We start from the raw sequence: 26470 nt of genomic DNA, 5'->3' as shown, positions 1-26470 counted from the left end.
CACGCGAGAACTCAGAGCAAATCCCGCGCGCGCGGACGCCGGGGAGCAGCACTCACGTCCGAGGAGGGCCAGTTCCCCGCGAACAGGCTCATGGGAAATGTTGTTCTTCACTCCCCTTCTCCCCCGCCTCCTTGGAGGCCTAGCCAAATCGCGCGAGAACTGCGCGCTCTCAACGGGACTTCCCGCGCGCAGTCTCATGGGAGCCGTAGTCCCTCTCTTCAGCCCTACCCGCGAGGCCGAATCTGGTTGTTGGGGCGAAGATGGGATCTTGGGCCACATACGGAATCGAGATGACCTTTAATCCTTCCAGATTCCCCACCCCATCCGCCTCCCGCTTTCTGGATTTAGGACTACAACTCCCAGGCGCCTTTGCGGCGTATTAGCCCTCCCCCCTAGTTCCATCCCATAAGCCCAGGTTACCGCGTTGCATTGTGGGATAACGACATCAAAATGGACAACTCTCGGGATGCTCCAGGTACCAATGTTGTCTCCGCAGCCCAGCCCTCCCCGCCTGTCTGAGAGAGGCGCAGATCCCGCCCCGATCCCGGGAGGGGGCCCGGCCAAGCTCCTAGTCTGGCTAAGGGGGTTCCGCCCCACTCGCTCTCTCCCCGCCCCAGCCTCGAGCCCGGCATCAAGTCCAGAGGGGCGGTAGGGCTGGCGGGGCGCCTGCCGTGGGTCTGCCCTCCGTCGCAGCCCAGCCCTGGAAGGGAAAAGCCTTTCTCCCTACTCCCGGCCGAGCAGATCAGCAGCCAGCCTCCCGCCCCCGGCACTCTGGCTGCGAAGCTGTAATTGTACAAACGAGGGAGGCTTTTAAAAAGTGATCTTTTTAAACGGCTGATTGATACATGCACAGCAGGGCCCTTCGGCTTGGGAGGCAAAGCACTGTCATCTCCTGTGTGAGAGTCTCTAGCTGAATAATACAATGCTCTGTCTTTCTGTAACACCTTTTGTTGGACGGTTTCTAAAGCACTCACAAAATGTAGGTCAAGTCTCACGGCTCTGTCCTGTTAGAGAGAGCAAATCTAAGGGGGTGTCTGCACTACAAGCACTGCAGCCAGGCTGCTGTAGTGCAGACACTCCAGTGATGGAAGGGTTTCTCCATTGCTGTAGCCTCAAAAGGCAGTAGCTAGATTGATGGAAGAATTCTTCTGTTGATCTAGCTGCATCTACAGTGGGGTTTGGGTTGACCTAACCATGTTGTACAGGATGTGAAATTTTTCACAGTCTTGAGCAGTGTAGCTAGGTCAAATTCAGTTGTAGATGTAGACCAGTAGTCCCCAACCCCAATGAGCCATGGAGGACCGTGGCAGCAGACAAGCATCCACCGAAATTCTGCAGACAAGCATCAACGTCAATAGGCGTTGGTGCCAAAATGCCATCAACAAGTAACGTCATCCAAAGGCGTCGCCGCCGAAATACTGTAAAAAATTGGCAGCGTTTCGGTGGCGACACCTCTGGATGACACAGCTTGTTGGCCGCATTTCGGCGGATGCTCATCTGCCAGCAAGTATGCGGATGCTCTTAGATGTCCCGGCGGGCGCCATAGCACCTGCGGGCACTGCACTGGGGACCCCTGATGTAGACCAACTCTGAGGTAGAGGTTAAAGGGCTTACCAAATGTCCCCTAGTCAGATGGCATAACAGTCAGGAATAGCAGAAGCGGGAACGTGGCTTGTTTGCTTTTTCTCTCTTGCCCCTCCAGTTATTTATAAGCACTCTAATAATTCTCTAGATGATCTCATAAAGGGAAGAATAGGGTTTTATTTTTGATCCCACTTTGTTTCTCCAGGAAAAGCTAGCAGATGGTTTGGCGTTACGCCATCTAAATCTGTGAAGATGAATATGAATATCCTTCATCAGGAAGAATTGATAGCACAAAAGAAGAAAGAAATTGAGGCCAAAATGGAGCAGCAAGCAAAACGGAATCACTTGGCTAGCCAACAACCCCCTCGGCTCAATGAGTGCGTAAGAATCATGGGGTTTTGTCACTAAATTTTGTTTCAGAAACCATTACATACATGACTGTGATTTAACCCCCCCCCACAACTTTAGTACAATTAAATATCTTTTAATGCTAGGCAGTTTTCAGTGTCTTCTCTCCTTTCTAAAGTATTGTGCATGGTTGAGCAGCTAGCAACAACAATTAAATATGATTGTTGGTAGCAGAGTTCTAGTATGTTTTACCCGGAGTTTTGTGCCTGATACCCGTATTATGTAAACCTTGTTTTGTAAACTACTGTGGGGTTAGTCTCTAGTGTGGTTTGGTTAGTGTAGTCCTCTGAACAAATGCTGCTCAGGGAAATGATACAGAAACTCCACTAGCAGCAGCCCTGTTTTAGTAGGGTGGGGCGTGAACTATATGGGATGCACAGATAATTCCATAATAAGCAAATTCTGTGGCTGTGGAGCTTTAGAAAACTTAGGGGCATTTTGTACAGTGAGAGAGACATAGTCCAAACACTCGACTGGGAGTCAGAAACACCTGAATTCTAACTCCAGCTCTGACCATGATTCATTGCTGGTTTAAGTGACTTACTCAACTTCCTGTTTCACTTTCCAAACCATTAAGTAGGATTACTAATACCTAACGGGGGTGTTGTGTAGATTAATTAGTATCTAATGTTTTTAAAATGCTATATGATTAGGAAGTCCCTTTCCACCTTGAGAGATTAGCAATTATTGGCATTTTATTTCACTCTCTGAGCTACAAGGAAGGAGATGAAGCATCTAACCTCATTCTCTTCTTTTTTTCTATTTAGAGATGAAAGCGGTGAAAGCGAAGCCTCTGTTTCCAACAAATTTGCCAACGACGGCAGCTTTCTCCAGCAGTTTCTTAAGCTGCAGAAGGAAAAATCAAGTACTGGTAAGTTAACTCTTGAGCAACAAGAAGTCCTCCCTCTTCTCCTTTGTGACACCAGCAGCACAAGAGCTTCTCTAAAGGTGTATTTACACTGAAGAGCCCAATGTTAGAGTGCAAACTGTTTGCTAACATTGGTTACTTTAAATACTGAAATAGAAGTAGTCCCTCTAAATTGAGATGAAGGTGACTTGGTGAGGCAGTATATTGTACAGAAGCTTGCATTGCTGCCATTTGTATTTAACAAGATGTGTTCTCCAGCTTGAAATGCATTTTCTTAACGTTTCCAGGAGATCCTAGTCTTCCTTAAACTCAGCTGCCTGGCTGAGTTTGGTGTTTACCAACAAATATCTGTAAACCTAAAATTAAACACAATTCGCTGTGGTAACCATATTGGTGCCCTATGCAAACTACTCAGTGAAATCAGAAAGGCTAAACCAATTTTTTTCCCTATCTTCTTTTCTAAGAAGCTTCCCCAAGTTCTGGCAACGTTTCTGCAAACACCTCTGCTTCAAGCAGCGGAAAGAAACCCATCCTGATCGGGAAACGTTCCAGCTTGGGCGCGAGCAGCATGGTGAACCAAGTGAAGAATTACTCCCATTCCAAACAGATGCCAGTTGCTAACCGCCTCAGTGTGTTTCAGTCGCCAGATGATGATGAAGAGGAGGATTATGAGCAATGGTTGGAAATTAAAAGTAAGTTGCATCCTATTAAACTGAAGTTCACCTCTTATTTATTTTGCATGCAGGTTCAGTTAGGCTATCAGTAAGGGTTCAGATGGGAAACAGCTTGGTTTAATGCTCCTTCAGACTTCAGTTTACAGTCTTTCTTATGGGGAAAAGTTATTGCTTGATGCTTTCTCATTGGAAAGATCTTACTTTCTCATGTGCTGCGATTTGGTACTTCTCAGCCCAGATCCCAATTGGCAGATGTCTGCATCACAAAATATAAACACTATAATTGACACTGATTGGCCATGACAGGGGCTGAGGATTGAATTACTGGACCACGGAGAGTGAACTCCCGCCTCACCCTTAGATCCTGTTCCTCCAGTTTGGGGCTGATACACAATAGTTAGCCAGAGTGGAGAAAGCTCCCACTATCATTGCCTGTGCTGGGAATAGAGGATTATTTTCTCCAGAGCTGTCAAGCCAGCACCTTTCACTGTTACAAAATTCACACTCTCTAAGGAGTAGGGGAGGGGAAGGATGTGTTCTAATCTTTCCTCCACTTAGTTGAGCTCGCTTAAGGAAAGCAGGCTGGATGGTGCACAATTCTTTTTTAAAAATGTAATCTTGACACACATCTGGTTTGTTTTAATAGTTGAAAATGAAAGGCTCCCTCTTCAGGAGTGGCTTTTTGAACACTAAGCATGTTATGGAGATCAGATAGAAGTGAAGCCCTCCCATCTTTCCAGAGTTTCATTAGGAAATCACCATTTTGGATATTTTGACTGTGAACTTATTTTTTTACCCTTTAAATCAAGATTGGATCCTTTTTCTAAAAGAGAAGCTCTAGGAATTATTTTGAGGAAGTTTATGGCCTGTGTCACAGGGAGTCAGACTGGATGATCACAATGGCCCCTTCTGGCCTTGAGATCTGTGGGCTTGTCTACATTACCTGCTGGATCCACAGCTATCTATACAGCGGAGGTTGATTTATCGTGTCTAATCTAGACATGATAAATCGACCACCGAGCACTTTCCCGTCGACTCCTGTACTCCACCAGGTTGAGAGGCGCATGCAGAGTCGACGGGAGAGCGTCAGCCATTGACTTACCGCAGTGAAGATACCGCGGTAAGTAGATCTAAGTAGGTCGACTTCAGCTATGTTAGTCACGTAGCTGAAGTTGTGTAACTTAGATCAATTCCCCTGCCTGTGTAGACCAGGCCTATGACTCCTTGATTAGGTTAGAATATCAAAGAGAATAAAGAATGTGGCAGCATATCAAATAACAGAAAGTCTCACTTAAATTTTGGGCCAAGATGATCTTACAGAAACTTATGGAGCCCTGCTTCCCAGCTAGTAACTTGAATTTCCATTCATGATGTGTACTAATGGTTTAGAAGCAGTCAGTCTGGGCATATTTACAGACCTTCTAACTAGGCTTCGTTTTATGTGATTTAACAAACTGTGAAATGGTCTTAGTGATGCATTAGAAAGACTACTTTTTGCTATATGGGATCAGCCTTATTGCTATTTCCAGCAGAAACTTAAGCAAAATCTCAGGCAGATCTGCACATAACAGTGTAGAAACCAAGGTAGGAATTAAACATCCCTACAACAACTGGAAAACAAGTGTGGGAGACCAAGTGGCTAATGGGATTGGTGCTAGGATAATGGAGCTTTTCGGTCATTGGGTCAAATCTAGTCTAGGTCAGTGCTGACAAATCAAGCCACTGAATAGCTATCAATGTGAAATTTGTTTGGTCTCTATCTAGTTCCCAGTGAACATGTGTCTTTTGTGGGACTTCCTGTGACACTTGAGATAAATTGGCCCCTTGTTGGCAGACTCATCAGAGAGGCCAAAGGGTAACTTCTCAGAGAGTTAGCTCTCTCCCCTCTAGTAATGGTCCTCAAGGCACACTGGCAGGTGCAGCGTGAGGAAGTGCATGCTCCCACTGCCCAGACTATCTGGTATGTGGATAAAGAGTGACATCTCGGGAGCTGAAATCTGCGCCCTTTCATGAACAATACATTCTTTTTAAAAACAGCCACTTTGTCCCCCCCCCCTTTGAGTGTGTGTTAGAATTGTTAGTAGCTAATTACATAGAAAATTACAACTGAACCCTAAACTAGAAGGAATCCAGGTCTTATATTTTCTCTCATAAAAGGTTCTAGTCAGATCGTTCCTTTCCCATTGGGAGGGTAAAGCCTGAGAACAACTCAGCTTTGTAACTTGTGCAGCTGTGTAAGACTGGATCCCCATTTCATCATTTTTCTCCTCATCCCCATCCCACTCTTGTCTACCACTATGGTTCTTAGAAGTAATGTGCCTGTTGGGTGTGTGAGTTGAACCCCAGTACTGACAGCCTGCTTAAAGTTTTACCCCCAGAGGATGCAGAGACCCGGAAAGTGGTGGAAAAACTGGCTAGGTTCGTGGCCGAAGGGGGACCAGAATTAGAAAAGGTCGCTATGGAAGACTACAAGGATAATCCAGCATTTTCGTAAGTTTGGGGGCAACCTTCATTTGCTAAAGCAGGATATTATATGTCTAGGTGAAGAACCTAGGCCCTGCATGCATAGAGCGGGAGCTTTGTGATCTTCTGGAAGGAGCGGGGTTGGATCTTTATGGTGTCCTTTCCTTCCTATGTTTTCACAAAGTACCATAAGAATACTCTGTGCATCTGGAGAGCCTTCTAGTCATGGATCTCAAAGCACTTTACAAACACCAATCAGTTATGTCTCACTATCTCCTTTGAGGTAGCTGAGTGTTATTGGCCTTGTTTTATAGATGGGGAAACTGAGTTATAGAGAGGAGATGAAGTTGCTGAGGACACATAGCAAATCAGTAGCTGTTAGGAGGAGAACCCAGGAGCCCTGACTCGCTATGCTCTTGTGGTCTTGCGGATAAGAGTACTGGAGAAGGAGTCAGGAGACAATAGGTTCTCTCCTCTCTGCCTGCTTGGTGATCATTTCCCCATCTGTAAAATGGGGCTAATGTTGCTTAACTTCCTAAAGTGCTGTGAGATTTACAGGTATAAAGTGTTATATGCCAGGGGTTCTCAGCCTTTTCTTTCTGAATACCTCCTCCTCCAACATGCTATAAAAGCTCCACGGCCCACCTGTGCCACAATAATTGGTTTTCTGTAGGGCTGATGTTTGGGGAGTAAGCAGGACAATTGTCTGGGGCCCACGTCACGGAGACCCCCTGAAAGTTACATTGCTCAGGCTTTGACTTCAGCCCTGGGTAGTGGGGTTCAGGGTCCTGGGCTTCAGCCCCATGCTGTGGGGCTTTGGCTTTCTCCCCTGGGTCCCAGCAAGTCTAACATTGTCCCTGCTTGTCAGACACCCTGAAACCTGCTCGCTGTCGTTCCCCGCCACCTGGGAGTGCCAAACCCCTGGTTGAGAACCACTGTTATATGCTATACAATTTATAAAGGGAGTCATTTAAGGTATTTCCAGAGTAGTTTATCTTCTGATTTTGTTTAGTCTAGCCTATTTTGTGTGCTAAGTGAGCAGAAACATTAACAGCTCAAATCATGCGTTAATGACTTTTTTTCTCCCGTCCACTCCAGATTTTTACATGATAAGAACAGCAGGGAATTCCTCTACTACAGAAAGAAAGTAGCAGAGATGAAAAAAGAGAATCAGAGTTTGCAGACGTCCTCTTGTCAGAAAGGTAAATGAGGGGGTCGGGAGCACAACCTGTCCATCATGAAGTGTAGATCATAAAGTCTTTGTCAGTGCTCTCTATAACTGCTCGTTAGACGTTTTAAAAACCAATCCAAGTGGAATATGCAGCAAATTTAGTCTTGCTGTTGGTCTCTTGCTGCCTGTAAGTAAAGCACTGTCACAAAATGTGATGTTTCCTGGCATCGATCTCTGATGCCGCTATATTCATTTCCTGAATCCTGAGAGAGCCTGATCCTGGGAGCTCTCCACGCATGAAAGTCCCATTGAAATCAGTGTGAATTCAACATAATGAGAGCGTGCAGGATTGCTTCCTGTGGAGGAAGAGTATCCTAGTATTTCCCAAACATCTTCAAGAAAGTGAGCTAGAAGGAAGAAGATTCTGCATTGTTTGGTCCTGAAAATGATGTTCCAACTCTGAAAGTTGCTTTACAACCTCACTCTACATGAGTCAAGATGGAAACAGGGTATTTGTTTCTTCAACATTCATTCCTCTGTTTCTGCTGCTTATTCCCTATTGAAAGCCATTACATTCTGCTTGCATCACAATTCCATAGCCAACAGATGAGTTCTTGCAAATTGGGAATTGTGGCTTTAGGTGGAAAAGCAGCAGGAGCAGATGATCTGCCAGTGAATGAATGTCCTGGGCAGTGAAATGCAAAAAATTAAATATTTTGGAAAGAAGGGAGTGGCCTGGTGAGCTGAGCATGATTTCTAGGTCAGGAACATCTCTCTTCTAATCCAGCCTCTGGCACAGAATTCCTGTGTGGCCATGGCAAATCACTTAATCTCTCTTAGCCCATTTCTTCATCTGTAAAAACAGGGATTAATGTTGTTTACCAGTGCAGGGTATTGAAGGTTTATTAGTTAACACACAGTAGCAATGATTTTTATAGAACTTTTTAGGTCCACAGTGCTTTGAAAACCCCAATTAAATAATCCTGGCAGCACCCTAACAGTTAAGCGGCATTATCCACCCTTTGCAGGTGGGATATTGAGGCAAGGAAATGTGCTGATATGCCCAAGCCCAGACAGCGAGTCAGGTCGCCTGGACACCTACTCCTGTGCTCTAACTATTAGGTCTTGTTGCTATAGTGCTCTGAAGATGGGAAGTACCTTATAAGGCAGTTGTATGTAAATAAAATACTTTTTGATTGTTCATAAGGGGGAATTGCTCTGACAATATTCACGGTCAGAGCTTTCCCTGCACAGTGGGACTAGGGCTGCAGTAACTCCCTCCGCCAGGTAAGAGTGGGACCAAGGCTTTCCCCTTTTCCCCTAGACTGGCCAGCAGAAGCGCAACAATGAGAGTAACGCAAACCACTCACTCTCACATCTGACCTGTCACCCTCATTTCGGAGGGCTGCAATCCTGGCAAAGCTCCCACTGATTATAGAAGTGGGGGCCTTAACTAGAGATGACCGATTGCATTGTGGTTCTCTGATATTGGCAAATATCCAGCACAGGAAGACAAAACTAGCTGCCTTCCTAGGTGCGAGAGACAAATATGGGTGTTTGGAAGGGGAAAGCTGCCTTGTGTATTAACCTACTCTCACCTGCCCCCTGGAATGCAGAAAATCAGAGTGTGAAAGTCCTGGCCATTCCCCTGGATGCAGAGCCATCGTGCTAGCTGATACCTCACCGCTTTCCCAGTGATATGAACTCTTGACCGTTTGTGTTTCTTTACATTATTCTTAAAAATAAACTACTCCTCTTGCCCTTATTCCACTCTTGGGGTCCGTAGAACAGATAGGCTTTTGACTGTTGAGTGTGTGAGTTGGGCCCAGTATTGACAGCCTGCTTAAAGTTTCACCCCCAGAGGAGGAAGAGACCAAGAACTTTGCTGAGAAGCTGGCCAGGTTCATAGCAGACGGGGGTCCAGATGTGGAAGCTATTGCCTTGCAGAACAACCGAGAGAACCATGCTTTCAGGTAAAGGAAGAAGCCTGCAGCTGAGTATGCATGTTTGTTTGTTTTTAGTAGGGTTTACAGGGGACAAATCCCTGTGAATAAGGTTTAGGATACAAGCTGCAGAATGATTATATTGCAAAGCTGGGTATAGAGCCCAGGAGTCCGACTTCGCAGGCCCCTACTCCAACCACTTAACACCATATTTCTGCATGTTAATGTGGTTTAATTGTCCTGAAGTCTGATCTTTACTTTTTGCTATTTCCACTTTGCCAGACAGTGCTACCTCCATCGATGCCCTGTGCATTCACTTCTGCAGCAGTCTCTGCACTTCTGTTTCATGTTTCCCTGTGGACGGAACACACTTCCGGAATGTTTTACCCTCTGCTCATTCATATTGCTCCTTAGACCCGCTGCTGCTTCAGTGGCTGCTAGAAATGAGTCAATATTTATTATTTCATCTTCTCTTGTAGTAGATATCATGGCACTGGAGTCATGTGTTGCCATCACCTGATCCCTTGCCGTGCATGTTGTATCCCATTTCACTCCCGTTAGTCTCTTGTTGTTGTCTTAGACCCGGATTCTCCAGTGAGCTCTGCATGGGTCCAGGGGTCCCTCTGCACAAAGCTCATTGGAGGAGCAGGGCATAGGACTGTACATTTTGGGTGCTGGTGCTATCTCCCCTCTACGTCTTGTTCAGCACGTATTACGGTAGCACCCAAAACGTGTATAAATAATGGACACTGCTTTGTGCCGGATAGGTTGCCCCTTTTCCAGTGCAAGCACTCGCAGCTGTCATTCTGCTTATTTCTTGCTACAGGACATTCCTGTAGCTGACCAAGCCTAGAGCCCAAATCACAACCCAAGGCTGCCATTTCTGAGCAGAAAATAGTCTAAACAAACTGAGTGGCATATGTTGCTGTCTGTTTTCCCTAATTGTGCATTCACTTCCTCCCTTCTGTGGCAATGCACTAGTATTGATTCTGATCCTTTACACCTTTCCCTGCAGCTTCCTTTCACCCATGACTTCCACCTGCTGCTGATACTCACTGCTACTTTGTAGGGTGCCGTAACTGAATTCCAGGAAGAGCCCCTTTTCCACCCTTTGGAAAATTTCTCATCAGTTTATCTGACAGGCCCCGTTCCTCACAACCCCCACTTGGAATTGCCTAGTTTTTCTTCTCACCCAAGCAGCTCATCGTTTCTGCCATTACAAGGGATTACAGTAGGTTTCATGGGAGTGAAGCTAGACTCACCAGTTTTTAATTAGCCTGTTCCTTCTTGAAATCTTGGCATTATATTGGCTGCCATCCTGCCCTCAGGAGCCCCCCACTCCCTTGTGTTGAGTGGCATATCAGACAGACGTGCCAGCATCTGAGCCACTTTGTCATTTAACTCCCTTAAAGCCCTGCTGGGAATCTCATCTGGGCCTGCTGCTTGGGTTAGTTAATGTATTGCTCATGGAGAGTCTGATCCTGCACTCCACTCTCTACCCTGAAACAATGCCCATTGAAGTATGCAGCAGTTTTGTCTGAGTTAGGGAGTGAGAGGTCACACCTCGGTGAATTTAGAATACAGCAGAGACGTGTACATATGCCTATGTAGAATCATGCCGTTATAGATGGAAAGGGCCTATTACCTAACTGAGTATGTTCTCCTGCAAGAACGCAACAGTCTCCTGATGAGAGGCTGTATCCAATAATGAACTGATCCGCCGAAGGGTGAGGGATGGGGAAGTTTGAAGGGAGTCAAGGTTTTATGTTAAAATTCTTAAATTGAAAAGGGGATGGGGGAAGCAGTGGATAAATTTGTAACAAATCTGAGTGTGTCTAATCTGTGTGGCTGTTAGATTGCAGACACTTCCTATTCCTCCCACAGAGATTGAAATAGGTTTTCCCTCCACCCAAAAGGGAAAAAAGACATTATTTGTGCATGAGGTTACAGCCTATGACAATGAGCTCTGGGTGTGGGGGAGGGGGAGGGTTACATAAGATGACTCTTAGTGTCAGTAGGATGTTGTCTGGTGATCTGAATACTTGAGTGGGAGTGTGCTCTAACCACTAGTCCATTTTTCTCTTTGGTAAGGTGAAGACTTGTCTGTTGTGAACTGGAACAGGCTGTGTGGAGTATAGTGGGTGGACGGGGGTGGGGGCGATTTTATGTTTCCACTGACAATGTGATCTTGAAAAGGCATCAGATACCTAACCAGAACAACCGCCTTCTTACTACTTTTCTGTATTTCAATGGTATTGTAACCATTAGCCGTGGTGCATTTACAAACAGCAGATAAAGCCCTTGCCCCAAGGGGCTCACAAGCTAACTTGCACCGCAGGCAAATGGGGAGAGAAGTATCCAGAGGTGAAGTGGAAGAAGTGGGTTTGAAGAAGGCAGGAGGTATTTCCAGGCACATGTCGGGAGGAGAGTTCCTGGCCAGGTCACTGTTAGACCTATCACTAAATTGAACTGTTGCACACCAAGCTTTTTCTTTTTTAAACTTAGGTTTTTATATGAACCAAACAGCAAAGGCTACAAGTATTACCGGCAGAAGCTGGAGGAGTTCCGTAAGGCCAAGAGCAACTCCACAGGGACACCTTTTGTGCCGGAACCCAGCCTGAAACACAAGAGCATTCCTGAGGCCACACCATCGTCATCATCCTCTCCAGCTTCCTCTAAACAGCCGGCTGCAGCCGCTCCTAAAAAGAGGAGGAAGAGCAGATGGGGGCCAGAGGAGGAAAAGGTTGACTTGCCCCCCCCAGAACTTGCGCAGCAGGGGTTGAACTCTTCTCCCTCCCCATTATCAGGTTAGTGGTTCTGTATTTGGGATTGACTGGATGTTTTTTTTCCTGGTAGCTTGTGATCTGTCCTAACTCAGTTAGCTCTGTAAACAGGATACCCTGCGAGTCTCTCTCTTGTTGTAATCTGCCCAGTCAGCAACCTTCTATCGCTCAGCTATGTCTAGCAGCTAACTCTCCGAGTGTGCAAATCCAGATAAACCACCTTATCTCATTGACAGTGGGGATTGGAATCTTATCGCTTTCCAGTTATCTGTAAAACTCTGCTGAGCTGTAGCTCATTATAGCCTCAGCCTCCATGCTATTTAGGGCTATTTCACGTCAGGAATAGAGACGGTCAGAAAACAAATATTGAAATATGAACTCTGCTTATTCCCCATGGCAGGCTAACATCCTTGGGCAGCTCTTCTATACTCTCTTTGATGATGACGGTCAGAAAAGTAACTGAATATAATCAGCTTTGCTCCTGGCACTAAGGCAGTGGCTCTCAACCTTTCCAGACCACTGTACCCCTTCAAGAGTCTGATTTGTGTTGTACCCCCAAGTTACACCTCACTTAAAAACTTACAAAATCAAACACAGAAATACATAATACACTATTACTGAAAAATTGCTTACTTTCTCATTTTTACCATATAATTATAAAATAAATCAATTGGAATATAAATATTGTACTTACATTTCAGTGTATAGTATACAGAACAGTATAAGCAAATCATTGTCTATGAAAGTTTAGTTTGTACTGACTTCGCTAGTGCTTTTTATGAAGCCTGTTGTAAAATTAGGCAAATCTTTAGATAAGCTGATATACCCCCGGAAGTCCTCTGAATACCCCCAGAGTTACACGTACCCCTGGTTCAGAACCACTGTACTAAGGGATGCAAGCGAAGCTGCCAGTTTCCAATTTTTGGTTTCCAGGGCCTATTTCAAGTCATGGGACTGCACGCTGATCCAGGATTGTGATTTCTCTCTCAGGACAGCATGCTGCAGACCCCTTTCGGGGTGCAACTCACATCAGATAGGAGAGGACTTTTTCCAATAGAGGCACTCTTACTGTGCCTGCAAAATTTAAACGCTTATGTCCCATGTATCCATGTGTTGCTAGGTAATGAGTCAGATGGTGAGCTGGCTATGTGCACGTGAATGCATGACTTTCAAGTGCAACTGATGAATGTTGGCATTTTTCAGGTGCAGCTTAAGAGCCTGTCTTTGAATACTTTGCCTGTCTAGTGTGATGAGGGGAAAAGATGGGGCTAGGACAGAGAAAAAGAGGAAGAAGAGAACAGAGATGAGGGAGGTAATGGAAAGAGAAGCGCCAACAAACTACAGGAGGGGTATTGATATGACTATAGAGGGCGGAAGTATTGTCCTCTTTGCAGGAGGTAATAATAGGGCAGATGAAGTGGTAAGGATAATAGAAGCTCTACTGTCTTTCTGAGCTGCAGAGTGAGTTCACAGTTGCATATGTTCAGCCTGTGGAATTCACTGCCACAGCAAGTCATTGGGTCATGTACTGTGGCTGGGTTTTAAGAGAGACTGGATAATTGCATGGCCATTGATAATGTTGGACGGCCAAGATAAAGGGCAAGTGTAGTGTAGTGTCAGCTGATGGCCACAGGGATCAGGAATAGAGCTGGTCAAACATCCTTCCTCAAAATGTTTTGATCAAAAACCCTGTTTCCATTGAAATCTAAGCATCTTGGAAAAAATGTTGATTTCAACAAAAATTCCTGGAAGGGGGGATATTTTGAAACAACAAATGTTTCATTTTGGAAAACTTCATTTAGAATTTTATTTTTGGGTTTTTTTTATTTTTACATTATTTTACGACATCAGTAATGGTTGAGATATTTTGTTTTTAAAATCACGAAGGGCAGCCGCTACTTAGCACTCATTGACACATCTTATCTTTTCTAGATGAGTGTCTCCTGTTGTGTTGTAATGAAATAGTTTAGCACTGATACAGTTTGGAATTAAAACAAATTTTAAAATGTCAAAATCCTGCAAAATGGAAATTTTGAGTTTCAACCAGCTCTGTGTGGAGGGAGATGAGATACCAGGCTAAATGGACCACTGGTCTGATCTTATGTTTCTTTTCCTAATGAGACAGAAATCTAAAGTGTGTAAAAGCCAGGCTACGTGGGTTGTCACACCTTCGTTTATCTATTTTATTACATTTAAAAAAAAAAAAGTTAAAAAGCCAAAGCTGGGCAGATGCTGTCATAATAAAATAAGTGAATTCCTGCCTTGCGCATCATGCTGCACTTGGGGTCTGATAGAATCTTACAGCTGCACATTCCTTTGTGTCTTCCTGCTAAAATAATTTGCTTTTTCCTTTAACCTCTGTGTTAGCTTCCTCTTAGTTAGACAGGTGGCGTGCTCACTTTCCACAGGGCATTGTGTCAAGTAAAAGAAAAGATGGCAATCTGCCAGTCATAAGAAACTGACCTTTAACACTGTGGTAATGCTCTGCAGGGAAAGTGTTTATTGGTTCAGATGGAATAATCCTCTTCTAGAATTAACATCTTTAACTTGACAGATGACTAGAATACCAAATTATAGCCATGGCCCTGCTGGAGTTAGAGCCGCAAAACGTGCTTTAGATGATTCTTGTCCATGCCTCCTCAGCCCCATCTTCTTAGCAAACGTTGCTGCTTTGGAGCCTTGGACAGTTAGGCAAGGACTGTTTATCAGTTCTCAGGCCTGGTCTACACTGGGGGGGGATCGATCTAAGATATGCAACTTCAGCTATGAGAATAGCATAGCGGAAGACGACGTGTCTTAAATCGAGTTAGAATCACTTACTTTGCGTCCTCGCGGCGCGGGATCAACAGCTGCCACTCCCCCGTCGACTCCGCTTCCGCCTCTCGCCATGGTGGAGTTCCAGAGTCAACGGCAGAGCGATCAGGGATCGGTTTATCGCGTCTACACTGGATGCGATAAATCGATCCCCGATCGATCACTACCCAGATCCGGCGGGTAGTGTAGACATACCCTCATTCATTCCCTGTCAGTTTTCACTCTTAAATCAATATCATGCGGAGTGGAGAGTGTAGTATGGCCCTTTTGGACAGATATGATGCTCCTCTTACATATATTGATGTTTACACACTTAGCAGCTTGTATACTACAGTGAGTGAAGTATTCAAAATGCTGAATAGAACAGGGATGCTATTAATTAGTAAAGTCTAGGGAACTACAGGAGAACTCATGAGTGTCGTCTGGGCATGTCTGATGCTAACTTTGGATTGGGGGTGGAGCACTGTTTTGGATCTGTCTCGTTATAATTAATATGATCTTCAGAATACTGAGTCAAGTCAGGCAGCTAATGGTTCCCTTTGGCTGTGGAGTGATTGCACTTGTAGTGAAAGGAAGGAGACATCCTCTCCAGGCATGTGGATAGGGGTAAACTTTACGGCAGTCTTTCACTAGATGCTGCAAATATAAATTGCACCATTAACCTTGTAGTGGCCAAAGCTAATGTTTTGCAAGACACACTTTTCCTAGGATGAAAGCAGCAATTTTTCCCAGACTGAGGAGCAATTCCTCGTCTTTTGCCTGTTTGCGTGGCACTAGCAATCCCAAGATAACTCTAAGTCCCAGGGTCCAGTTTCAGGTAAGTATGCTGACTTTTGCACAATGTACAGATTGATACAAGTTGCCCAGGCAACTGTCTTGGCTTTGTTCTACAGTAGTTTTCCCACCTGCACCAAAGACTTTCTTCCTTCTGTCAACTTTGCCTGCTTATAATATGTGTCACTTTGAGGGATTTTTTTAATTAGCCTTGGTGCACAGAGCTAAACATGAACAATAGGTCTTTCAGCATGTTGTCATGTTGGCCTGGAGCTGCAAGGTTATATGTTGGTTCCATGAAACCGGGTGTACAGTTTTGGTACAGAGAGGAGCAAAGGCGTGTACTGTATGTCTGGGATGGAAAGGAAGATGCCACTCTGTCTCACCTTTCTCCTTTTAGTGCTGTCCCTGGAGGCGTGCCGACACATTGGCCTCCCGAGCTGTGTTGTGCTCTTAGTTCTAGGTGGCATAAACTCTCAGGCTAAGTCAAACGGCTGCTGACCTTCTCTGTGAAGGTCATATGGATTTCTTCAGTGTAGCCAAAGAAAGGCTTTCTGTTCCTTGAGAATCGGGCTGCCACTAAAGTGTCCCAGTCTCACAAAGGACATTTTGAGCCTGATTCTCCTCTCACCGGTCTTCCCTCAGTGACTTCAGTGGAGCTGCTTCTGATTCTCACTGGTGCCTGTGAGAAAAGAATCATGTGCTTTATTTAAAGGGCCTCTGTCCAATCATTTTAGGCATAGATTTGATTTTTTATTTGCTGTTATTTCATTGGGAATTGAGGGCGTACCCAGTACTCCACAGAGCCCGTTTGTCTCTAACTGTCTCTTAGAAAATCTCTTGCCATGTTTCTGCCTAACACAATATACACAGTTTGCTCTTGAGACTGATTAAAGGAGTATCCAAGTGCTCTCGGCCATATGAGCATGAACCGCTGGACTGCTTTATGTTCTTGTTTGGAGACAGTGCTAAGGACGCATGACCCCTGGGACCTAATTACCATCTGCACAGACATTTGGTGTCATGAACAATGATCCTATTATTATCAGGCTTCATAATTAATTGATAGTGAATAATTAATAAAGCATCATTTAGCCATAGCCTGGGTTCTCATTAAATATGAGATTCTTGTAGCCACTAGGAAAAAATCCTTCCCCCTTGTATTGAAAAACATAATGTACTTTCAAGTGCAGGGTTTGTGTGGGGTTTTTTGCAATCCTTTAAATATTTAACTGCAACTCCTAGATATTTAAAACGGGAGCTGTCAGCCCAGTTAGTTAGAAATACACTAGCCTTAAAAGTTGTTCTTCATTGTAAATCTTGGCTTCCCTGCCCCAAGAATGTTTGTGTTTGTTTTTTTATTGCTGCAGAAATATTTTCTTAAAGAGAGAGCATCATACAATTTTAAAATGCCCCTATGAACGCACAGCTCTGAATGGCCATTCAAAATCATCAGGGCCCTGCCCTACTGATCTTAAAACCTAATTGCAGGGCCTTTCCAATACAACAGCAGGTAAAATAATTTCAAAACAGAAGCTTGAGACCCAGGTGAAGCAGAACAGAGACACTAGCTGAGATTTAAAATATGTCTCCTCTTTGAAGGCAGGAGGTCTGATGTCCTTGGCGATGCCCCTTCTGAAATCTGTAGCTGAGAAATTAAACACGTAGTAGGAAGTGGTAATTTCCAAAAAAGGTGTGATCATTTATCATTCTGAATGACTGACAGCTATTCATATAGTAAACACAGCACATTTACTGCATAGATGTACTGAGCAATACACTGACAGGCCCAAATCTGCTGGGCACTTAATGCTGTAAAATTAAATACCAGTTTCTTTGTGGTAGAGAGATTCATAAAGGAGCTTAATGAGAAGAAATAAGCTTAAATTAAGAGAGGGTAATGTTAGCCTGCTTGAGAGAACAGACTTCCTGATTAGTGTGATCTCCAAGACTGTGGAATAGCTTCCCAAGGGAAGCTGGGGAATATCTGAGACTAGAGAGAACAAAGCCCTAGAGAATATAAATGTAGGGAACAGTTCTGAGTTGGCCAGGAGGTGGAGTGTGACCTAATGAGTCTTTTTCTTTTGAGAGTCTTTAAAGTTCTACTGGGAGTTGTTGTGCAGCTTAGCATCTTAATGCTGGAGTTATGAAACAGACTGTAAGATTTTAACAGATAAGATGTTGGGATGTGGCTCCTCTGTTTTGAACAGCTGGCTCAGTTTTTTGAAAATCTTTTAACATTTGCTTATTTCAGTTCAGGACCTCAAGGGTCTTGGTTATGAAAAAGGGAAACCAGTTGGACTGGTGGGTGTGACAGAGCTCTCTGATGCGCAGAAGAAACAGCTGAAGGAGCAGCAGGAGGTAATGCCAGGAAATGATTTCTAAGCTAATTTGTGCAGCAGCACTTTGCATTGCAGCATGGTTGGGTTAGGGGAGGAAACATGGGTGGAGATAGACAATGGAGATTTTACCAGGGGCCGAACAAACAAAACCTCTTGATTCATATTGGATTCGTAAGTATCAGATGATGCTGTAGTCAGCAGAAATACCTTCTAGACCATAGGGGGACATGAGCAAAATCCCATCTCCCCACTAAACAAAAAAGTGTTCTGCCTGTGAGCTCACCTTTCCTCTTATATGCTATCCATGTGGGACTTAATTCCCCTTCCAACTAAAGCCCAGTGTCTGTAAGGCTTGTTGTGTCATTTCTCTTCCCTGCTGAGATTTGTGTTACTGTAGTTCAGAGGATCATAACTGGCCACTTCTGGGATCCTGAGGGCTGCATTTAAACTACAAACTACATAAAAAGGGAGCTGCCTGCATTGTTAATATATGGGTGCAGCTCTCAAACATGCCAGCAGGGGATGCTCCTGTTTGTCCTGAGCAGTAGGCTGTTTGCAGTTTGACCAGGGCCGGCGCTTCCATTTAGGCGGCCTAGGCAATCGTCTAGGGCGCCAGGATTATTGGTGGGCGGCGTTTTGCCAGAGGGGGCGACAGGCGGCTCCAGTGGAGCTGTCGCAGTCGTGCCTGCGGAGGATCCCCTGGTCCGCGGCTCTGGTGGAGCTGCCGCAGTCGTACCTGCAGACAGTTGGCTGCTCGCGCGGCTCCGGTGGACCTCCCGCAGGCACAACTGCGGCAGCTCCACCAGAGCCCCGGAGCAGCCGACCATCCGCAGCCACAACTGCGGCAGCTCCACTGGAGGCGCGGGTCTGCGAAATTGCCATGCGCCTAGGGCGCTAAAACCCCTAGCGCCGGTCCTGAGTTTGACTCAGCATTGCCTGCTGGGATTTGTAGTCTTTGTGGCCTGCATTTCTGTCTCATAGCTAAGGCAGCCATGTGCTATATTGCATAACTTAGAGACCTCTCTGTGTCCACTCTGCTGCCTACAGACTGGCTGCCTCACTGAACAGGCTGCTGTTTTGCTTCCCTAGATGCAGCAGATGTATGACATGATCATGAAACACAAGCGAGCCATGCAGGATATGCAGGTGATGTGGGAAAAGGCGGTTCAGCAGCACCAGCATGATTATGACAGCGATGAGGAGGTAGACAATGAACTGGGGACATGGGAACATCAACTTCGACGCATGGAAATGGACAAGACACGAGGTGGGTGGGAAAGCCGCAGCACTGGATTTTCTCTTGTTCTGCTGCTGTGCTGAGATTTCCAAGGAATGGAATATGAGGTCTTGTGGCTAGACTCAGGACATTCCCAGTTCTGCCACTGACTCATTGAGTGCCCTTGGGCAAGTCATTTAACCTCTCTGTGCCTTGGTTTCCCCACCCATAGAATGGAGATAACACCCACTTCACATGGGATTGTGAAGCTTAATGCTTTGTAAAGCACTTTGAGAGCCTGAGGTCAAAGGTGCTGTGGACACTCTTGATCATTACTATGTTTTTTTTCTCCCCTCCGTGTCTTGAGCAGAGTGGGCCGAGCAACTGACTCAGATGGGCAGAGGGAAGCATTTCATCGGAGACTTCCTGCCACCTGATGAGCTGGAGAAATTCATGGAGACGTTCAAGGCATTAAAGGTGAAATGAGCGACAGTTTCCAAGGCCACAGTGGAACTCTCCAGCAGAAATCTGACCTGTCTGGTAGCACTGAGGGAAAGAACTCAAGCATTTTCAACCATCTACCACAGTAGGCTGCCTGCAGTTCTGTGAGACACTTACTAGTATAGCTTCTTTGCAAGTGAGGTTTTGGGGTCTTTTTTAATGCTTTAAGCCTGTACAGGCTCTCCATCCACTTGCAGAAATGTCTGCATTTGGTGCTGAACCTCTTGGCATCAGCCTTTGGAAAGAGCTGGTGTCCTGATTCAGCACAGCTATGTGAAGCTGGTGTTTTTCCACCACTGGCAACTGAAGGAAAAACAACTCCGTCCCCCAAGGGTCTTGTCACTGTAGAAGTGAGGGGCTGATCTGTTTTGATCCACGGGGAAGCCTGGCTGGGCTGGGTGACAAAACAGCACGTCAGCAAGGGGGACAGGGCATTAGTGACATTACAGGGAAACAGACAGAGCTTTTAGACTGCTTGCTGACAAGTCAGCAGTTCCAGTGTCAGAGCAGGATAAGCAATCGCTAATACCAGGCAGGGAAAATTGGAATTTTTAGCCAGACAAGTGTAATAAGGCAAAAATATAAAGCCTATGCAGAGTCCTTGGCTCCTGCCAACTCATAGTTGTACAGCTGGCTGCTGGCATCGTTGATAGTGTTCTTTTGTAGCCAGCACTGGAGCTGGGGCCCGAGGTAAGATCTCTTTTTAAATAAGAGCCATCTTTGGAGCCAGTCCAGTGAGCAGCTTTCAATTCAGAACTCTAATATTTCTCAATTTAATCTCAGAGCTGCACTCCCTGCACCTTGCAGATTACATTTTGGACTCTGGGTGGCTCTGCCATGCTGTATCATTTCCCTGTTTCCTCCCCTGTGTTGCACTAGCAATGGAATCCCAAGAAGTTTTGTTAAAATTATTAACTGTCCCTGACTGTTTGCCAGGCCTACACTAATCTCCCCTGCATGGTGCTTTCCCTGCAGTGTAACTCATGTTGCCTTTTGTTGCCCTGCAGGAAGGTCGTGAACCAGATTATTCTGAGTACAAGGAATTCAAGCTGACCGTGGAGAATATAGGTTACCAAATGCTGATGAAGATGGGCTGGAAGGAGGGTGATGGGCTTGGCTCCGATGGACAGGGGATTAAAAATCCAGTCAGCAAGTAAGCAAAATGCTGTATTTTCCTTCTGTTGATTCAGTCCTTCTCTGTCAGGTAGGTGTTGATGCTCTCATCGCAGCTTGTTGGAAGTAGCTGGAACAAATGTGGCTGTAGTTCATCATTTGGACAGTGTATGGAACCTTCTTAATAAAGAAAAAAAAATCCTATAGAGGCTTTTTTGGTTCCAGAATTAGATTTGTTACTTTGCACAAGATAGATGACCTGTGATCTGAGCATGGGCCAGGAACTTCTGAATTCTAACCTTGACTCTCTCACTGACATCCTCTGAGACATATATTCTGTTACTCAGTTTCCCCATCTTTAAAATGGGGGTAGTGCTTACTTGCCGCACACAGGCCATGTGAGGATTGATCAATGTTTGTAAAGTGCTATATGTGATTAAATGTCCAATGCATGCCTCATGCCGCCGGAGGACTCTGATGCAGACTTGCTGCTGTCTGGTGTTGCTGTTTATCGAAGGCAGTTGCCAGGAGATGGTACTGTTCCAACTGCTTTTCAAAGCCACGTCAGTACCAAGCAGAAAGCTTGTGTTTCATGCCATCCCTCTGGACATCAGTCTGTTTCCTTACTCAAGTGTTTTTGGGATAATAAAGAGTAATTGCATCCAAAGTGGATCAGAATGACCAGCTGTTTGTGGTGTATGCTGGACTATAGGGAAACTGAATATTGATAATGAAAGCAATTAAGACTGTTTCCTATCCAGTGGGTCCTTTATAAAGTACAGTTGTGCGTATCTAGTGGAAAACACAGATGAAGTGTCTCTACAAAGCATTTCAGCTCCTTTCTCTCAGGAATATCTATTTGGTGAAGTGATGAAATCAAGAGCTGTAGGGAGAGATTATTGTGTACAGATTAATGAGGTTTCCACTGCCCCTTTCCTGAATATGCTGCAGGGAGCAATCCTGCACTGCACTGGGCAAAATATGACTTAGACCTCAGAGGTGACAGAGTCTGCTATGACTTGGAGAGGCAAGGGAGCTGTCTGATGCACAGGGAAGAAAACTGATTTATCTCCCAGTGACCGCCTTCTGTTTAATGCTCATTCCTTAAATAAGCAAGGTCCAGATCATTGCATTTGGTCACCTTGACTGCCAGAGGCTATAAGAAGCAGGGCAGGGGATCCTTCACTAGAGAGACACCCAAAGCATTGAGAATTATCCCTGTTACATGGTTAATTAACCCTTTGTTTAACTAGAGCTGTATTTACGCTGCAGCTTCTCACTACAGCAGTGGAGTTTGCTGTTTGAAGGAATGAGATTGCAATGTTGTAACAGCACTGCACTGTTCTAAACTCAAAACCTGATTGCTGCAGGTCTGTCTTTATGGGTTGCATCCCATAGGCAGTCCCTTAGTCTTGGTCTCTGTGCCCTGGTTAGAGAGGACAGATCGTAGGAGGTGGTGGGTTCTTCTGATTCGCAGAAAGATGATCTGTTAGCATCTGCTTAACTGGAAAAGGGTTGTTGTTGTTGTTAAACAGGGGTACCACTGCAGTGGATGGAGCTGGGTTTGGGATTGATCGTCCCGCCGAGCTATCAAAGGAAGATGACGAGTATGAGGCGTTCCGTAAAAGAATGATGTTGGCCTACAGGTTCCGACCCAACCCTTTGGTGAGGTGACTCCTAACACACTTCAGACGTAGTGAAGCTTAAATAGTGTCTCTGCCCATATCCTATAAGAGGCCGGGGGGGGGAGGAGTGGGGACATATTAGTGCTCAACAATATTTTACCTTTACAGCCAATTTTGCCTTGTGTAAAAAGAGAGAGGACACGGTATGGCCCTTCATCTTCAAAGTGCTTCCAAAGTACCGACTAATCTCCACAGCACCCCTCTGAGGCAGGCTCCGGCTAGCCCGGGGACCTAGGAGTTGGGACTCTGAGGTCTCATTCTCCTTTGTCCTTCCCATTGTGCAGCGATTTACATAATATAAAGTGGGTGTAAAATAGTTCCAAATGGGGTGTTGGGGTTTCCACTGCCTTGATATTGATGTAAATAACTGCACACGGGGCAGAGCCATGGAGATCCATACCCCAAGAGTTTATTCCCAGCTCTGCAGTTGGCCCACTCTGCAACCTGAGGCAAATCACCTGCCTGTATTTGTTTTCCTATCTGTAAAATAGAGATGCTGCGTCTAACCTACCCCTTCACCTCAGGAAAGGGTGTGTAGAATGTGAGACTCAATGTTTTTAAAGCACTAGAATTGTGTCTTTTTATCAGAGGATAGTCCTAAATATCCCCAAGAGTTCCATTTTAATAGAACAAATAAAGTAACAGTCATAGGGAAATGACTGTAACAATTCACACTAGGAGATTTTCCTTTTGGTTCTGTTCTTGTGTTGAATCAAATCATGAATACCACAACACCCCTGACAGTCAGCTCTCCTTTCTATTATTTTTAATACAAAAGTTCCTGCATTTAGCTGGAAGCTTTGTGTGCCAAGTATAAACACTGCACACAAAAGAAGCTGATGGTTTGTCCTTGAATATTCAACATAAAACATGCTGGGAATCATTCTTTTTGTGGCAAAAAGCTTATTAGTTTGCATGTAACTATGCATTACATCCAACAGGGCAATGCAGTTAGTGTTGCATTCCATTTGTAATTTTCCAGAGGAAACCTCAGATTTCACCCCTCGAAACCTCCTGTTTCAGTGGAGTCCTCCAATTAATATTAATTAAGCTCACATGGTCATTGTTCTGTTCAAGTTGCAATTTTAATTGATCTTCTGTTGTTGTTCCCTTTTCTACAGAACAATCCGAGGCGACCTTACTACTGATAGTGTTTTCAGGACAAAGTATTTTCAATCCTGTTGTAATTTTACTGTGAAATGTTACAAAACTGCATTATCATCCTTTTTTGCAAATGTTGTAAAATCTATTAAAGTCAGAGTGACATCTTACACCCAGAACAAAGGCCTAGAAGCCCACTCACTGCACACTTGAGTGCCATGACAGCTGCGTCAGAACAAGGCCTGGGATGGTATTCAAAAGGAGAAGAAAGCAGGTGAGAACGGAGGTTTTTGTACGGTGCTCTCCAGTAGAGAAGGGGAGCACCAAGGATACTAATGGGAGTAGTTCAGGGACTCCATTGGTTTATTGCTCAGTGCCATGTTACTTGCCAAGAAATACATTTTTTGTGTTTTTTGCATTCGCTGCTCAGATATGCAGCCTATGCTGCCTTGGCCGTAGCTTTATTGAAAATATATATGAGGCAGCCCCCTTTATCCCAAAAGGTGAGTATCAGTTAGTGGACTAGCCTTTTCCCCTGAAGATCTGAGTTCAAATCCTGTATTAAGTCCCAAGTATAAAGAGTCTGGCCTCCAGCTGAAACTGCAAACCCAGTGCCTATTTGTTTTATCTCTGCTTGGTAGAAGACACAGTCTTGAGCAATGCACAGAGCTGCACTGTGGGGGATTGAGGCCTGCTGGGGAAACTTGCCGAGCACCAGTTCCATAAGTCTCTTACTTTCCTGAACACTAAATGCACACACAACTTTCAGCAAAACAAGAGGCCCACCGATCCTTTCTGTGGATGTGGGTGGCAGAGAACCAGTCCTTCAAACCTCAATTATTAAAGGGCAGTGGATTTTTATTGGTCTGTGAAACACCGCTGCATTACAACTCTCCTCTGCTCTGGGTGTAAACAAACACACCCATCTGCCCCCCAGCTTTTTATCACAGACTGATCAGAAACAGTGGCCTTGCCACAGGTTTTTGTGGGTGGACATATAGCCCCATGGTGGGATTCTTTCAAAACATCTCAAATTGTAAGATTTCTTTTCCCCCTCCCAATGTTTGTTGTTTGCCCCCTCTGCCCTGATACCAAAATCTTACCATTTAGTATGTGATTCACTTTTTTGTTAACGTTTCTCAGTGATGTAGAGTTAATGGCTTGGCTTTCAATAAAAAATAAAAACAGAGCCTGGTCAATTTGATATGAGTTCATCATGGGAAAATTAAAATGTATGGGCACCTCGGAAGCACAGGCAGTCAGGCTTGCAACTAAGAAATACGTGATTCATTCCTGGCAGTGATATACGCCAGTGTAACAGGTGCACTTATTACAGCTTGCACACCGGGGTATTGCAGATGATGGGGCTAATCAGCACATGGGCAATAACTATGAAACATTAGGTAATAAAGGTAGGAAATTTTGGCAGGCCACTGGTGAGGCTGAGCTTCTCCCAAAGCTATTAAGGCTGCTGTGACATTCAGGCTTTCCTGAGGAGTTTAGTTGATGCACTTAGTTTATGGACCTCACAGTTTTGGGGTATGCTGGTCTGTTCTTGCTTCTCCTCTCCACATGCTGGGTCTTTGGCTGTGAATGAAACAAAGCAGAAATTCCTAACGTTTCCACGTTTATGAAAGAGCAAAAGCACCGCAGGGAATAGAGCTTGCTGCTCAAGTCACCTGGGCTTCGTAAAGTTACCTTACAGCATTGAATTCTAGTGACTACCTATGTGGGCTGAAGGCCCAATCCCATAACCATGGGGATGGCTGCTGTGGACATGGGCACATTATCAGAATGTTCACTTCAAGTATAGGTGTAATAATAGATTGAGAATCCCTCGCAGCCAGCCATTAGGGATGTCTTTTTAAGGCAGTGCAGACTGGTGCTTCTGCAGGTTTCCTGTTTTAAACAGCTGGTGAAATATCTACAGCTAATCAAATGCTGCAGAGACTGTCAAGTGTTTTCACTCTTCCATGCTTTGCAAATCTCTCTTGAAAAGTGAGTATATCCTGCTTTTTCTACCCACTCTTCTGTTGGCAGATGTTATGTATTCCTCTTTTTCAACACACACCAATATGTCAATGGCCTTGTTTCTCAGAAGCACCCTGTACATTGACACAAGGTTTGTTCCTCTGTGTGGGCATCTCTGGCTCAACTTTTATTTATTTCAATTTAAATAATTAAAAACACCAAATGCACCATTAACACAACATCTACATCTCAGCAGCATCAAATTATCAATTCAATGGGAGCTCAGCCTGCCACCTCCACAAACACCTTTTTGTCTCTTTATCGTCTAGGAAGCACGTCCTCGGCCTTCTCCCCAAATCCTACCAAACTACTATCTTTTTAGTGTGCCCAGGTCTATTTCTAACCAAAGGAGCGCATGTTCCAGAGTCTTGAACCCCACAGAGAATCCCTTGCCATACACCCCTTCTAGTTTATAGGAGGAGATCTCCCTGCTGACCATAGCTGTAGTCAATGGCATGAGGACAGAGACATGTGAAACCACACTTTTAGCAAGGGGTAGCTGTATTGGTACTTTGCTGTTCAAATGGATAATTAGAATACAGGAAAGATTCCTTACTTGTAATAGTAATTCTAAAGTGGGCTTAAATTTGGAACCCACGGTACGTGCCTGTCCTCATTTTTTATTTTACTTTATTGTCCAGTACTTGTGAGAGCTGCCAGTGGTCACAGGCAGGACGCGTGCCCCGTGCCAGTGGGTGCTGGACGGTGACCGTCCCGTCCCTGAGGCGTTTACAGTCAGAAAGTAAAGTTACACGCTTTAACCCAGGGGTCGGCAACCTTTTGGAAGTGATGTGCTGAGTCTTCATTTATTCACTCTAATTTAAGGTTCGGCATGCCAGTAATACATTTTAATGTTTTTAGAAGGTCTCTCTATAAGTCTATAATATATAACTAAACTATTGCTGTATGTAAAGTAAATAAGGGTTTAAAAATGTTTAGGAAGCTTCATTTAAAACTAAATTAAAATGCAGAGCCCCCCTCCCCCCCCGGACCAGTGGC

The 26470-nt window shown here is 44.9% G+C and overlaps 1 protein-coding gene across 2 annotated transcripts; it reads left to right on the top strand.

The window, feature by feature from the left end:
* Nucleotides 1–375: 375 nt before the first annotated feature.
* Nucleotides 376–24644, top strand: SUGP1 (SURP and G-patch domain containing 1). 2 transcript variants are annotated; one of them, XM_030540261.1, is made up of 14 exons: nt 376–475; nt 1790–1961; nt 2760–2863; nt 3328–3552; nt 5901–6024; nt 7096–7199; nt 9018–9141; nt 11617–11918; nt 17737–17843; nt 18914–19091; nt 19411–19517; nt 20549–20694; nt 22190–22319; nt 23461–24644. In XM_030540261.1, exons 1-14 carry the CDS (start codon nt 451–453, stop codon nt 23485–23487), a joined length of 1875 nt encoding a protein of 624 aa, XP_030396121.1. In that variant the 5' UTR covers nt 376–450; the 3' UTR covers nt 23488–24644. The 2 variants fall into 2 exon arrangements, with proteins under 2 accessions (XP_030396121.1, XP_030396120.1); XM_030540260.1 differs by having other exon boundaries at nt 3325–3552.
* The last annotated feature ends 1826 nt before the right edge of the window (nt 24645–26470 follow it).

The sequence above is a fragment of the Gopherus evgoodei genome, chromosome 22 (genome assembly GCF_007399415.2).
Source record: "Gopherus evgoodei ecotype Sinaloan lineage chromosome 22, rGopEvg1_v1.p, whole genome shotgun sequence".
NCBI classification, from domain to species: Eukaryota; Metazoa; Chordata; order Testudines; family Testudinidae; genus Gopherus; species Gopherus evgoodei.
This window is presented reverse-complemented; position numbering and strand designations above follow the sequence as displayed.